The 14,130-nt window shown below is 62.3% G+C and overlaps 4 protein-coding genes across 5 annotated transcripts in view; all 4 read right to left on the reverse strand.

The window, feature by feature from the left end:
• CHLRE_01g025983v5 (uncharacterized protein) overlaps nucleotides 1–2,824 on the reverse strand; it is a 9,493-nt gene extending 6,669 nt beyond the window's left edge. Inside the window, exons 1-5 of the mRNA XM_043058555.1 lie at nucleotides 2,528–2,824; nucleotides 1,948–2,114; nucleotides 1,570–1,722; nucleotides 617–906; nucleotides 91–282 (exon numbers count right to left, since the gene is read on the reverse strand). Of these exons, the coding sequence (XP_042928469.1) occupies nucleotides 91–282; nucleotides 617–906; nucleotides 1,570–1,722; nucleotides 1,948–2,114; nucleotides 2,528–2,534 (809 nt within the window). The 5' untranslated portion in view covers nucleotides 2,535–2,824. The remainder of the gene's footprint in view (nucleotides 1–90; nucleotides 283–616; nucleotides 907–1,569; nucleotides 1,723–1,947; nucleotides 2,115–2,527) is intronic.
• Nucleotides 2,825–3,462: 638 nt separating this feature from the next.
• Nucleotides 3,463–6,398, reverse strand: CHLRE_01g026016v5 (uncharacterized protein). Its single transcript, XM_043058556.1, has one exon. It carries the CDS (start codon nucleotides 6,225–6,227, stop codon nucleotides 6,057–6,059), a length of 171 nt encoding a protein of 56 aa, XP_042928470.1. The 5' UTR covers nucleotides 6,228–6,398; the 3' UTR covers nucleotides 3,463–6,056.
• Nucleotides 6,399–6,452: 54 nt separating this feature from the next.
• CHLRE_01g026050v5 (uncharacterized protein) lies at nucleotides 6,453–11,208 on the reverse strand. The gene is made up of 4 exons (XM_043058557.1): nucleotides 10,768–11,208; nucleotides 10,502–10,561; nucleotides 7,181–10,129; nucleotides 6,453–6,982 (listed from the first exon to the last, which is right to left on the reverse strand). Exons 2-4 carry the CDS (start codon nucleotides 10,539–10,541, stop codon nucleotides 6,489–6,491), a joined length of 3,483 nt encoding a protein of 1,160 aa, XP_042928471.1. The 5' UTR covers nucleotides 10,542–10,561; nucleotides 10,768–11,208; the 3' UTR covers nucleotides 6,453–6,488.
• Nucleotides 11,209–11,279: 71 nt separating this feature from the next.
• On the reverse strand, nucleotides 11,280–14,058 carry CHLRE_01g026100v5 (uncharacterized protein). 2 transcript variants are annotated; one of them, XM_043058559.1, is made up of 7 exons: nucleotides 13,910–14,058; nucleotides 13,789–13,841; nucleotides 13,578–13,667; nucleotides 13,449–13,513; nucleotides 13,182–13,254; nucleotides 12,819–12,898; nucleotides 11,280–12,384 (listed from the first exon to the last, which is right to left on the reverse strand). In XM_043058559.1, the coding sequence occupies exons 1-7, from the start codon at nucleotides 13,927–13,929 to the stop codon at nucleotides 12,337–12,339; spliced, it is 429 nt and encodes a 142-aa protein (XP_042928472.1). In that variant the 5' UTR covers nucleotides 13,930–14,058; the 3' UTR covers nucleotides 11,280–12,336. The 2 variants fall into 2 exon arrangements, with proteins under 2 accessions (XP_042928472.1, XP_042928473.1); XM_043058558.1 differs by having other exon boundaries at nucleotides 11,280–12,387.
• Nucleotides 14,059–14,130: the final 72 nt, after the last annotated feature.

Below are 14,130 nucleotides of genomic sequence, written 5' to 3' on the forward strand. Positions count from 1 at the left end.
CCCTCCCTCCCTCCCTCCCTCCCTCCCTCCCTCCCTCCCTCCCTCCCTCCCTCCCTCCCTCCCTCCCTCCCTCCCAACGCCTCCACTCACGCCGCCAGCTGGACGTCCTCCAGGTCCGTCTGCGCCAGCGCCAGGTCGAAGGGGCCGCCCATCACCACGTCCATGTCAGACAGGTAGGCGCCCAGGTGCGCCTTGTGCGCCCACCACACCGCCAGCACGTCGGGCGGCGGCAGCAGCGCCTCGTGCGCGTGCCGCTGCGCCAGGAGCAGGAAGCGGCAGTACCTGAGGGTGAGGGGGAGGAGGGGGACGGGGGAGAGGGGAGAGGGGGAAGGGGGAGGCGGAGGGGGAGGGGGGAAGGGATTACATTCATGATTAGTTAAGGAAGTGTAAGGGGGAGGGGAGAGCGTTGGTGTAGGGAGGCAACACGTAGGGCAGTGCGTGCAGTGCGACTTGTTTCCGCATGCATGTGCGTATGCATGCGTGTTGGAGAGCACAAGAGGCGGATCCACTTTCACATATGTGTATGTGTGTGTACACGGTGTGTTTTGCGTGTGTGACGAGCTGCTAGCAGCCCCGCAGATGCATATCAACCGCCCTCAGGCGCCCGCCCGCCCACCTGTCCAGCGCAATCTCCAAGTGCTGCGGGCTGCCATCGAAGCCGCACGCCAGCAGCCGCCGCAGCAGCCACGACGCGTGCGGCAGCGCCGCCACCAGCCGCCCCTGCAACTCCTCCTCCCACGCCTCGCCGGGCCGGCGGCTGCCGCCGGCGCCGCCGCCAGTGCCCGCCGCGGGCAGCTGCGGCGGCCAGTAGGGCTGTCCGGGCGGTCCGCCGGGCAGCCCGGACAGCGGCTGGGAGGGCGGCGAGATGCGGCCTTCCTCAACGAGCTGCGACCACTCCTGCCACACCTGCGTGCGAGAGGCGGGGAGGTTGCGAGGGGGAGGTAGGGCGAGGTGCGGGGGAGGTGCGGGGGGTAGAGGGAGGTAGGGGCAGGGGCACGAGCAGGGCCCGGGACAGGAGGGGGCAGGAGGGCAGGCGGGATGGTGGGGCGGGCGGGTGCAGGAAACGGGCCACGGGGACGGCCTCCGCACGCCGCGCGCAGCAACACGTGCGGCAGCCTGGCGGCAGCGGCGACTAAGACGTGCCGTGGGCCCCGTACGACCAGCCGAGGGGGCCCGGGCGGGGGCTGGTACACTAGAGGTCACACCGTGCGGTCACACCGCACCGCACCCCTCTCACTCAATGATTGACGCACACACGAATGCGTGCACACATGTTCACATGCTGCACAGCGCACACGTACAACTCGAGTGTGCACCGCAGGCAGGGGCCGCTCTGGCCGTTTCCTTGCCGTCGGGGCCAAGTCTCACATCACACCCACTCCTCACAAACAGACACCCGCCCGGCGCCTGCGCCTGCAACCCCTGCGTTCGACGCCTGGCTCCACCACCCCTCCACACACGCGCCCCCGCCCCACGCCCTGCTCCTCTCATCACACCTCTCTCGACCTCAAGCAGTGCCCGCCCAACCCCGTGCCGCTGCCGCCCCCCCCCGCCCTCCGCCGCCCTCACCTCCGCGGAGAAGGCGCCCACCGCCCCCTCGCCGTCGCCGAACCCGAGCGCCTGCTCCGTCCCGGCCCCCAGCAGCTCGGGCTCTCGGTCTGTGGGAAGCCCCAGCGCGGCCGCACTGCTGAGAGCAACCATGTTGCAGTCGTCGACGTACGCCTGTCATGGCACGGAAAACCCGGAGGAAACGGGGTGATAGCGTTGCGGTTGCGCTTTGGAGTAAGCTGTGGGTTGTGGTGTGGGCGGTTGGGGGCTCGGAACTTGGCGAGGGGCGTGTCACACCTCACGGCCGTGGTCAGGCCGTGGAGAGGTCACACACAGTGAGACTGATGTTTCGCATGGGTGCGGCATCGCGAAGCCGCCCGCTGCGCCCTCGCAACTCACGTGGATGTCCAGAGCGCGATGTAGCATCCAGACCAGGGCCACATCCAGGGGGGGAATGAGGCTCTCGCGCTCGGCGGGGTCAGGGTGGTGGGAGAGGAGGGGCAGCCACAGTCGCAGGTAGCGACGGACCGCCGCCTGCGCCCACGCGCCCGTGTACAAGCCGCCCGCTGCGATGTGTGCACCGCGAGGCATGGGAAGGATATTGGGTTGGCAGCATAGGCGCGGGCAACGACGGTGCTAATCAGCGTTTCGACGACCAGTGGCGCGTCCAGGCGAACGTCGGGTCACACCCAAGCAATGCCCCCACCCGAGCAGCCTCACGCAAAGCCAGGCCTGTGGCAATGCGAGCAAGCCTATGGCAACGTAGCATCTGAGCCACTGCAACTTGCGCCAGGCCAACGCAACGTAAAATAAAACTAGTGCTGCGCAGCAGCGGATTGCAGTCTTCACGAACGCTCCCTCGCTGAGGTAAAGCTTAATGCTTATCATCTTGCGGCAGCACGGTTGAACATAATAAACGAATTCGCTAGTATAGAGGCCGACCACGCCAACCGCCCCCTTCTACCCATCCCGAACCTGCCTGGCATTAGGTCGGATGCGAACAGGAGACGCAGCAGCGAGAGAACCTCACCACCCAGGTCAAGGCTAAGCTCTGAGCGAGCGCGGCTTACGCAAGCTTCGTCGCCTGCGCTTGCCCTGTCTGCGCTCATTTGGACACCGCTTTCCACTTTAGTCGCTCATACTAATATATACATGCTCAGTTATAGCTCGGGTGTCCCAGAAACAACAAGTCGCAGTGGTCACAGTTGGCGCAGGTTTCTCGTTTCATAATGCAAACGAATAAGTGACAAGGCTATGCGCGCAATATGCTATATACACTTTAAGGTCATCAAGCACAGAGCTGTGGCGTCGGCGCATTGGGAAGCTGACTGGCAGGCGAGACGCAGGGCGGGCCTCACGCCAATACCGTGACTTCGCAGTCGTAGTACAGATCACTGGGGGTATGTCAAGACAAACTTCTCGCAGCGGTAGACTATGCCGGCAACACGATGGAGATGAATAAAGCAAGAAAGAAGTTGACAGCTCGTCCTGCCGTGCCCACCGGCAGAGAGTGCGGATTGTTTGCCGCAACAAACATTCCACATCTAGTATGAAGGACACATTGCCTCAGCAATTTGCATGCTTCCGGTCGAGCGACAGCGGTGGTTGGCGTAGCGGTGTCGGCACCAGTCGGCCACGGTCGCAGACCCGGTGCTGAGGGGTGCTAGGGGGTGCTGCGCCCTTTCACCGGCCGCTTTACGTAGTGGTGTCGACATCCCTCACCGCTTGCCTGCTGCCTGTGCGCCACCATCCATTGTATGCATATCTCAAGCGACCTGGCATTCCATCAATGCCTTGCTGTTGTAAATAGGTCACCTCTGGGCTCTGGGAGTGAGCGGAGGATCGGCGGTCCCCAGGACGGTCCCGTGGCCTTTCCCGCGAAGCTAGCGTCTGACCAGGGGCGCGCAGGGGCCGTTGCGATGGTAGTTACAGCAATTCACATACTGACTTCGCTGGCATCTCTATCAAGTTCTGCCAAAGCCCGCCACCCCAACATGTCCCCGACAACAGCCATCTTTGTCCACTGCCCGCCGCCGCACCAGATCATTAGTACCGTACCATCAGCAGCACCCCTGACACGCACCCATAGTTAGCGACCCCTCGCGATTCGCACACCCGTGAAACTCAATCACCGCATCCACTTCACGCCCAAAAGCACCGAGCATCCGCGCCGGAGATCGTCCGGCACCCAGGCGCCAGGCTGCGATCGTGGAAGTTCACATAACCTTTCACGATGCCGCTCGTGTCTGCACACCGGCGAGAGTTAGAACCCATACTGTAGTTACCCCCAGGGCGCACGCACCTCACTCTCCGCCAACCCTCACAATCTGCAGTGCCAGCCACGACATATACTACCGGAGTAGCCAACAACCCATTGCTGCATGCGTGCACGACGTGTATCACCTTGCGTAATGGCTGTATCCAAAGCAACGAGGCCTTGCACAGGTCCCCAAGGCCGATGACCACTGGCCTCGTGGAACCGTGGCGCCTTCTATAAACAGAGTAGTATCATAGAGACGCATCCGGACCATCAACGCAAACATAAACAAGAGCAGCAAAGCACGCCCACGCCATGGTTCAACGCATGCAGCCCCTGTTGCTGAGTGACCCACATGTCTCCGCTGCCCTCGCCGAGGCCGTTCCCACGTACGGACTCGGCGTGCGGGCAACTGCGGTGCACTCGCAAACTTGCCACTTCAACCCCCCCCCGTTCACAGTCCCCAAAAGGCCCCGCAGCTCGTCCTTGTCTCTTGCAATCCTCAATTATGCCGCACGTGCCCCCGGACACTCTGGCGCACACACGCCAGACACCAGGCCGGCACGCGTCGGCCCGCTGATATGAGTACGTAAATAGTGCGCCTGCTAAGCGCCACACTCGCCATCCATTTGTACAACAAACGCCCACAACACTCGGCTTGATTCGTCCGCCAGGCTGCGCCACCAATAGGAGCGCAACGCCACAGACGCGCCACCATCACTGCCACGCGCTCGCACCAGCGCCGAGCCAACCAGTCCTCTCAACACTTGTCACTTCTCAAAATGATTTCCTATCTCCGCAATGCGTAGACACGCTGCAGTCACATCCAGGCCAGCCGGGCCCGTCAGCCATCAGAAGAATTGTGCTACGGCTCAGATACCGTGCGTGTTCTCATATTCACTTGACTTTACTTTGACCCCGTAACCCGCACCCTGAACCTCGTTCCACGCCATGTGTGGCTACTAATCCAACTGGCCCAGCTCTCACCGTGTATGGCACTTGCCTACAACCCCATCAAGCAGTTTCAGCACGCGTCTCCTTTGCTTGCACAACCCAGTGCACATCCCCGTGCCCTAATCTCCGCGCTCGACCAGGAATGGTAAGAAGCAAATCCCTTTTAAGTTTCTTTGCGCAGTGCCTTGCAGAACATAATGTATTCGTCCCTGAAGCGTCTCCATTCCAGCCAATGCCCGAGTTTCCTCCAGCTATGCGGCTGTCACCATGTTCAGATAAAACCCTCGAACATGCGGCCAGTGCAAACCAGAGATGCTAATGGCCTTGTCAACTCAAGGCCTCGATGGCTCAATCCGCTCTAGGCCCCGGCGTCGTGCGTTAAGTACACCTGCCATCGAGCCAAGACCGGTTACCAGTAACAAGTGTGTCATGCACTGCATTTTGCACCATTCCATTGCTCATCAAGCTATCCGCTCGACCATTATTTTTCCTATGCCGCTGGTCCTCGCCAGTCCAGCGCCATACTCGGTTTCTCACACTGAGCAGTGCGTCAATCATCTTAGCGGATACTTACCTGCATGACTTGCATAGCGCCGCCACGAGGACCTGCGTGGACTCGTGTGCAGCCAAACTATGTGCACATCAGGTGCGCGCAGACCTCGCAGCGGCGCCGTGTAACCTTCATCAATACCGCCTAATGGTGAATAACCCATACGCACCCACACACTTCTGATGGTATTGCTCTGCACAGCCCTGCTCGCCGTCCATGGTCTGCATCGTGTGCAGCGTGCAAGCAAGGGCGGGGTGACAGCTCCAACCGGTCAACCCACATCAATGTGCCGTTGGTTGGAGGAAAAAACCATTATGACTCATTAAAAGTTAGCACCGCCCACTGTCCCGTTAAAATGCGTTGTCGAGCATCGTACAACTTAGGTGACGGTCATCATTCGACATGCACATGCATCGCGAATGCCGAGCTGCGCTCGCACAGTGGCACCGGGGTGATGGTTCCCACCCCATATGCGGCCAAACGTCTGTGCCAACGAGCACGCATGCATTCGCTCATCGGGTTTAGGTCCCACTCTCCGTGCAACCGTGTATAGCCGCGTTCCGCCATGCACGCACACACAGTCATGAGTAACGCCAGAGCGACTGAGATCCGCGTCCACGCCATGCATGCATCTCCCAGCCCAGCACCAAACCCCGCCCCCGGTTTCACCCGCCCGCAAGTATCATGCCCAGTCTCCATTTCCGGCATCTCTTTAGGTGTGCTGATTCACACACAGCGTCATAATCTCTAGTTGCATGACTCGCAAATGCGTAGTATCAGGCCATGCATGCATTGGCTGCCGGCTCCGACTGTCTCCGTCGAAACGTCCCTCGCGTCCCCCACGGTGACTGAGTGCCTGCCCATGTACGGGCTGCACAAATGGAGCTGGCAAACGTGCGTCGTACTATAACCCACCATCCCGTACACCAGCGTTTATAAACAAGAGGCTTTTCAGCAAGCGTTCCTGCGTGATCAAGCGACCGCCGCGCGATTCGGCGGGCTTCTTCAAATTGCCAGATGCAGAAATAATGTGTTGACGTTTTGTAATGCCCACATGACAGGACCCAGCCCAGGATCCGCATGACATCAACCCCCTTCGGCCCTTGGTGCGCACCCAGAAGACTCTAGGCTGATAATGAAAGGTTGGTCGTTAAAAAGCACTCCTCCATCTCCCCACATTTAGTAAAATCCACAGCCGAGGTCAAGATTCGCAAATCGTTTCGCCATCTCCTTGTCCGCGGAGTCAGCGGCCGCGGTGCCCATGGTGCCCTCGCGAGCAGTGACGCTGGCCACGGCGGCCACAGGAGCGGACAAGTTGGCCTTGCTCGCCGCCAGCGCAGCCAGCGGGACCAGTGCGCCCGCGCCTGCTGACGCCAAAGCACCCACAGCCGCATGGCAGTCCGACGAAGCGGCACGCAGCTGCGCGCCGCCGCCCGCCGCCGTAGCGGCCGCGGCTGCAGCCGCAGCAGCGGAGGCAGCCTGGCGGCGCGCCTCGTACTCGGAAGCCGAGTCGATGAGCTTGGGGCCGGGGCCGGAGGACTGCTGCAGGTGCGAGTGCAGAAGCGCCAGGCCGTCGGCGCGCGCACACTGTGCGTTCAGCCCCAGATCCTCGGCCATGAGGCCCAGGCCCACCGGCGGCCCCTGCTTCTCGCCGAAGACGTCCGCCAGAGCGGCTGCACCGATGGCAAAGCAGAGCACACACAAAAGTGAAGGCCAGGTAAGCATAAGGGAAATACTACAACGCAAGCTCGGGTCTGCTGCCCCGACCACCACAACCCCCACTCGCCCGGCCAACGCCGCGCACCCACACCAAACTACACACAGCTCACAGCTCGCACACAAACGGTGTACCCGGTATCCGGCGCACACACCTGCTTCGTCAGAGCGGTCCACGGCCCTGTCGTGCTCGGTGCTCAGGCTGCCGCCGGGCGCCATGCCACCCAGGCCAAACATGCCGTACTGGAAGGCCGCAAAACTGCTGCCGCTCGTCACGGTGGCAGCGGCGCTGTCACGGTTAAAGAAGCCCTTGCCATTGCTGCTGCCGACGCCGCCCCAGACCAGCACGCTGTCAGCCAGAGGCGCAGTCGGCGCCGACGGCGGGCCGTCGACGCCGGCGCCCAGGCCCACTGCGGTGCCGTTGCCGTTGCCGTCCTCTGACGGCGGCACGGACACGCTGGTGCGGGCCGATGAGGAGGTGAGCGCCAGGATGGCGGCAGTGGCGCTTCGGTCGGCGCTGCAGGTGGTGTTGCCGCCGCCCAGGACCAGGTTTGGGAAGTCGCCCAGGGGCGTGTCGCTGTTTGGGGTGCTGTTGGAACCGTTGGTGGCGCCGCTGCCGGCAGCACTGCCGGGCGCAGTGCCGGTGCCGGTGCCCGCTGGGCCGAACGCGCCCAGGCCGGAGCCGATGCTGCGGCCCGACAGCGGGCGCGCGAAGGAGCCGCCGCTGTCCGCGCCGCCGCTCGAGCCGTGCAGGTGTTGCAGGTGCGGCTGGCTGCCTAGGTGGACTTGGCCCTGCATCGCCTGCATCTGCTGGCCCTGCATCTGCATCTGCTGCTGCTGCTGCAGCTGCATTTGCATGTGCTGCTGCTGCTGCTGCTGCTGCTGCGAAAGCGGCTGGCCGGTCACGCGGCGCTCCTCCTCCGCATACGCGTCCGCCAAAATCGCCACGTCCATGGGCGACAGCACGCCCAGCCAGCCCGACGTCACCGCTGTCTCAACGCTGATGCCGTGTCGCGCCAGCTCCTGCCCGATGGACACCAGGATGACCTTGAGGTCCTCCCGTGACGAGCCCAGCGCGCCGGCCATGCCCATGCCTAAGCCCAGGCCACCCAGGCCGCCGTTCAGGCCGCCAGCGTATGCGTCCGGGCCGCCCTCGGCAGCGCCGCTGCCGTTGCCGTTGTGGTTGCTGGCAGCGTCGTCGTGCGTAAGGTGGCCCATGCTGCTGCCGCTCATGTCGGGCTGCTGCTGGTGCTGCTGCGGGCCGCTGCTCATGTTGCTCATGGCGCTGCCGCCGCCGCCGCCGCCGCCGCCGCCCATGCCCAGGTGGCTGGCGCGCAGGTGCAGCGCGTTCTGCGAGTTGGACTGCGAGCCGTTCTGCTGGTGCTGCTGGTCCACGATGGAGTTCAGGTCCACGACGCTCAGGCCGTCAAGCACGTGCTGCTTCTGCGCCGCGATGCCGCTGTCGAAGATATTGATATTGCCGCCGTTTGCATAGCCGCCCGGCTGCTGCTGGTTCTGGCCGGTAGCGGACTGCAGGAAGCCGCCTGGGCCACTCAGCACCTGCATGCCGCCGAGCATCTGGCCGGCCGAGGGTGCGGTGGGCGAGGCGTCCTGCATGCCACGGCCGCCAAACTGCTGCTGTTGCTGGGCGCTGGTGCGGATGAGCAGCTGGCTTGGCGCACCTGACAGCTGCACCTGCTGCAGCCCACCGTTCAGTGACTGCTGCAACTGCAGGAACTGCTGTTGCTGTTGTTGCTGCTGTTGCTGCTGCTGGTTGACTGCGGCAGCCATCTGGCGCATCTGCATGTGCTGCTGCTGCTGAGCCTGGTGTTGCTGCTGGTTGGCGGCAAGCTGGATCTTGGCGGCCTGGCCGCGCGAGGTCTCGGACAGCATGCGCGCCAGCGTGACCTGATCCAACACGGTCGTGGTGGTGGTGCCATCCGCGAGCGTGATGTTCACGACTTGCTGCTGCTGCTGCTGGTGCTGCTGCGCCTGCTGCTGTTGCGCCTGCTGCTGCTGCTGCTGCTGCTGCTGCTGCAGCGCGGCGATGCCGCTGCTGCCCACAACGACCGTGGTCTGGCGCTGGCTGCCGCCGGTGCCGTTAACACCAGCGTTCTGCAGCGCGCCCGGCCGCACTGCCATGGCACCGCTGGGCTGCCCCAGCATCTGGGTCTGCACCAGCCCGCCCTGCTGCTGCAGCAGGCTCATTTGCTGCACCAGTGAGGCAGGAAGGCCGGCGGGCAGGGCCGGCGCGCTGCCGGCACCGCCTGGCGTGACGCCGTTGGTGGTGGCGGAGCGCACGCCTGTCACGGGGTTGTACGTGGCGACAGTGCCCAGCTTGGGGATGCGCATGGCGGGCCGGACCGCCGTCATGGTGGTCGTTATGGTGGTCGGCGGCGGCGCGAAAACCTGCTGCAGCGTGATGGCATTGCTGGCCATGTTGAGGGAGCGGACCCCGCTGGCGCCTATGGGGCCCTGTCGCACAGCAACGCCTGGCTGGAAGACGTTGCCGGGCCTCACGGCCATGCCGTTCATGCCGCCCATATTCATGGCGCCGACGCCGACCAGGTTCGCGCCGTTAGTCATGCCCAGCCCGGCCTGCAGGCCCTGCTGCGGCTGCGCCACCAGCACGTGCTGCTGCGGCAGCTGCTGGTGTTGCTGTTGCATGTAGGCAAGCTTGCCGGCCTGGCTCTGGAGGCCGGACAGCCCCAGCGCATTAGGGTTGACCGGCTGCGCCATGCCAATCTGTCCCTGGCCCACCATGATGTTGGGACGCTGGACATTCATCATACCGAGCGGTCCCGTGGGCATAGTCTGGACTATCGTCGTGTTCGGGTAGGGCTGGCCGGCCTTCACCACGCGTGTGCCGTTTGTGAGCGTAAAGACCTGCGAGCTGTTCCCGGTGCCGGTCTGCAGCTGCTGGATCTGCTGTTGCAGATGCTGCTGCGCTGCCGACATCTGCGCCGCCTGGCCACCCGTGGCGTGGTTCGCTACAAGTGTGTTTAGTGAGGGTTGGTGCGCCGAAGGAGCCCCCGGCATGGTCCGCGCTCCCGCATTCTGCGACCATGTCATGCTGCCTGATGAGGAAGACATGTTGAAGGCGCCTGCAATCACGTGATACGAATGCGGGAGCCTCCGATAAGTGGTGGCACAACGGGCAGCGTGCCCAAGCCTCAGCCACGCACGGATGCCGCCCGGTTGCCTGGTGGTTCAACATAGTGTATGTATAGTGGGCGTAGAACCTACGGTGCGTCCATGCTAGATGCAGGAGCCCCAGCCTTCCATGACCAGGAGCACGTCAAATTGCATCGATAGCGGCGTCGCTATCCCTCCGCCGGCATCCTCCATCCCAAGCCCAGGCACCAGGCACCCCTAGGTAACGCGGCCGCATCATCAGGTCCTGCCCGACAGGAGCGTTAGGTTTGGCGCTACGAACACGCCTGCACGGAAACGCTGAATTTCCAACCCATACTTACCCTGCAGCTGCAGATGCAGTGATTCATCAAAAGCAGCCATGTTCATTCGCTGGTCTTGACCTGCAAGCAAATTGCAAGGGTCGAGGCCGAGGCCGATTTTCAGCACAAAATTCGTCCCTTCCCTTCCCCGCCGAAACGAGCGTGCTGACATCGCAGTGAGGTCCCAGGCATGCTCCTGTATGCATTCCAAGCCTTCCGCAACTCGAAAGCTGCTGTCTTGGGACTGGCAGGCTTCATGTGCCTCGTCGGTCGTCGAGCCGGCTCACCTCGACTCAGTCTGCTCCCTTGCCCTCGACTCTACTGTCACCAGTCATCCGTTCTTAAGAACTACAGGCGTCAAGCCGCGCCCAGGGCGCCAATAAAATTCAGCGATTCCTGTAGAGAAGTGAACGTGTGACCAAGGTAGTCTTCTATTATGCGCGAAGGATTGGACACAGAGCTGTGGAGCACGGATGCCCTGGGTCGGGGGGCCCGTCCTGACCGAAGGCAGCATCGGCATGGGATGCGTTTTGCGCTCGTGCTCCTCACTTTCACATTCAGAACTTTAGATCATACCGGCTGAGGCAAACCTCTATGCAACTGTCGTGTGCCCAACGACTGCCACGGTCCTTCGCGAACGGTCTCAGGGTGCTGGCGTATCGTTGATACGAATGAATGTTGAGATACTACCCTAGCATTGGGGCAAAGAAGCTGGCTTGAATTCTTCCATTAGGGTTTGGGAACCCTGCCTTGCATCCGCAAGTGCTCCTCCCCCCCCCCCTTTTACCAGTGTTCAGCCCGTTCGGCTTGCTTACATGCACTTCCGGTTGCTACTGCCTATTGCTGCCCACGACGCGACCCCTTTTTGTCAGAGGTGCGGTGCGGAGCGAGAGGTGCCTTCGCACGTCCATGGACAATTGACTTTCGCGAGGTTGCCCGAAAAGCAAGCCATGGCTTTGCGCAGTATGACTTCTGTACGTGGTAAATGTGCTACAAAGACACAGCAGACGGCGAGCCGTCATAAAGAGCCTGTCACCGTTGTCCATTTCTGTAGCGGCTCGCTCTCACGCCTCTTTCTTCCTGGTCCGGGCGCAACCCCCAGTGGACGCGTCCGGACCAGCCATGGCACCGAAGCGGCGCCGAGACGAGAGAGGGGAGCCTGAACGGCGCTAGCAGGGCGTGGGGCCGAGGGTGCACGTGTCGATTGGCGGCGAGTGACGTGACTAGTTTGTTAGCTGCGGGTTAGCACGGACTGTGCACCCCACCCAACCGGCCACGTCCGGATTTGCGGGGATGCCAAAGGCCCCCAACATAGAGGCGTGTGCTTAGTAGGCGCCCGCGTCAAGGTGGCTGGGTTGATAACGACCCGGGATCAGCCCTTTTCCTGCCTCCCTAAGGCAGCCACTTCCTTGTTGTCAGAGGTACACATAAAATCCCGAAGGGGACAAATTTATTTATTGTCCCGTAAGGGAAAGTCGTGGAGTATTTAATACAGCTTTAGTTGAAATCTTCGGTGATGACGCATGTCGTCAAGGTCAAAGGACGGCATGGCCCGCCCGGCGTTGTGCACCCTCCCCTGCTGTGCACAGACGCTGTTGCAGTGAGGAGTGCCACTGTGCCGGGTGCGCCGCCGCAGTAATGGGGTCCCGCAGCTCCAGGTACGAGCGTCAGCTTCAGCGGCCAGCTGACGTGCGAGCCCAGTAGCCATTCCCCTGGACTATAATCTGTGCGTCTGGCACGATTTCCTCGTAAAGCGCAAAATTCTGCCAGCCCATCCTCCTCAATCAGGATCGTCCTGGCCACGTGGGTTCATTCCTGCCTTTCTACCTCGTGCACCCGCAGCCCTGCGACAAAGCTCACAGCTCCAGGGCGCTGATGCCTGCGTGCAGTTGCTCCGCGGCCTGCTGCTGCGGGCCCGAGCACGCAAAAGGGGGGAAGTGCGATGGGACAGTGGTAAGGCAGGTTGGTGAAGTCCCGTAGGGTGCAAAAGGGGGGAAGGGGGTGACGAAGACGCAGATTACATGCACAGGAACGGACGGGAAGGAGGATTGGCAGCAGCGGCACAGAACGCCCGGCCACACGAGGACGATAGTATGCGCATGAGGCGTCCGGTGACGCGCACGACCGCGCAACAACGCTCCCCGTATATATCCGCTGTAATCCTTCAGTGGACAGGGAACCCTGCAGCTGCCTTTCCCCCAGGGCACATAGCGGGCACATGCAATCCTCACCCCTGACGCTGCCAACCCCACGTCAACCCCGAGCCGCTGTGCTGTAGCATGCAACGGCTGTGGCAGTAGCTTCGGAGCTACGGCGCCAGCGCACGCCCCCGACCCACCTGCCGAGGCGCCAGCTTGAGCTGCGGCAGGCGAGCTGCGCTGTGCGCCGCCGCCGCGTCCTTACAAGCGCCCAGAGTGCCTGTATGCGGTGGATGCGACATGGGGCCAAGCAGTGGGCTCGACATAGGAGCGCATGCGCGCACCTCCGGCCGCCTTCTCACAAATGCCTGCCAGCCCCGTGCATGCCCTATTGAAAGCCTGCGCTTCCCTTACGCGGCGCCGGTGCTGCGGGCGCACGCAAGCACCCCCAGTACACACGCAACCTGTGCAACTTGGCTCCAGGGAACCCTGCTGTGCCAGCCTGCATGCATTTACATGGCCTACACCACGTGCCTGCGCATCACACCCCAGCGTTCACGCACCAGCAATGCGCAGTAGCCGGAGAGCCGCCGGCCGGCCCTTCACCTCCGTCATGAGGGCCAGGGACGTCACCACCTGCGCGGAGTGTTAGATGCATACAACTACATGGTCTCATGATTTCACAGGCTCCGTGTGTGTACAATTGGAACTGCCCCCCCCCCCCCTCGACACCCGCCACAGCAGCTGTGGCGGCTCCGGCTAGTACCGCCGTAGCAAGTGCAAGCAGCGGTAAGTAGCAGCGCATGGCTGCACACTGGCCACAGACTCACCCGCTCATTCTCGGACGTTGCGCACCGTACGATGCATGTGCCCGTGAAGGGGCTGTAGTACTTCACTGCGGCCGGCACGCGGGTCACATTGGCGCCGTGCCTGATGCAGCACCCTACTCGTTCCCTCACCTTGCAGGCTCGAGAGGTTGCAGCCCAGACCATAATCCCCAAAGTTGACGGCGACAGATTCTCTGATAGCGGTGAGGATCGCTAGCTCGTCTGCAGGGCATACACATACCCAGAGCGAGCACGCGCGTGTTCGTGGGTGTGCAGGGGCAGGCAGGGGTGTGCATAGGCGGCTGTTCCAGGCGAGTCCTCCGGCGACCCTTCCCCTACTTACTGAAGGATTCGTCAAGCTTGTTGTCTTTGTAGTCTACCTCCACAAGCAGGTACCTGATTCAGCGGCCGGGGGTGTCCGAATTAAACTGCTTGGACTGTTCCCGACACTGCCTGGCACGCACCTATTCTTCAGGCGCACCATTTGTCATCATTATCACATCCAGTAGCAGCTCAGGGACATCACTACGGTCGCCAGTCAGGGCCAGAGTGCAAGTTTCTCGGTAGCTCGGTTATCAGGCTAGTATTATGATATTACAACGACAATGCTCGTAAATAGTCCTGTAAATGAGCAGCATATAATAAAACAGGTGTATTGTTAGACTTTCATTGTGCATCATCCCAC

The sequence above is a fragment of the Chlamydomonas reinhardtii genome, chromosome 1 (assembly GCF_000002595.2).
Source record: "Chlamydomonas reinhardtii strain CC-503 cw92 mt+ chromosome 1, whole genome shotgun sequence".
Classification (NCBI taxonomy): Eukaryota; Viridiplantae; Chlorophyta; class Chlorophyceae; order Chlamydomonadales; family Chlamydomonadaceae; genus Chlamydomonas; species Chlamydomonas reinhardtii.

Excerpts from the sequence above, each read along its gene's own strand:
- CHLRE_01g026016v5 (XM_043058556.1), bottom strand. The coding sequence starts at position 6,227 with ATGGTGGGTTATAGTACGACGCACGTTTGCCAGCTCCATTTGTGCAGC.
- CHLRE_01g026050v5 (XM_043058557.1), bottom strand. The coding sequence starts at position 10,541 with ATGGCTGCTTTTGATGAATCACTGCATCTGCAGCTGCAGG. Across the intron at positions 10,130-10,501 it reads ACTGCATCTGCAGCTGCAGG|GCGCCTTCAACATGTCTTCC; the intron begins GTAAGTATGGGT and ends ACGTGATTGCAG. Across the intron at positions 6,983-7,180 it reads GGACCGCTCTGACGAAGCAG|CCGCTCTGGCGGACGTCTTC; the intron begins GTGTGTGCGCCG and ends CCATCGGTGCAG.
- CHLRE_01g026100v5 (XM_043058558.1), bottom strand. The coding sequence starts at position 13,929 with ATGGTGCGCCTGAAGAATAG. Across the intron at positions 13,255-13,448 it reads CAACGTCCGAGAATGAGCGG|GTGGTGACGTCCCTGGCCCT; the intron begins GTGAGTCTGTGG and ends CACTCCGCGCAG. Across the intron at positions 12,899-13,181 it reads CCGGCTACTGCGCATTGCTG|GCACTCTGGGCGCTTGTAAG; the intron begins GTGCGTGAACGC and ends CACCGCATACAG.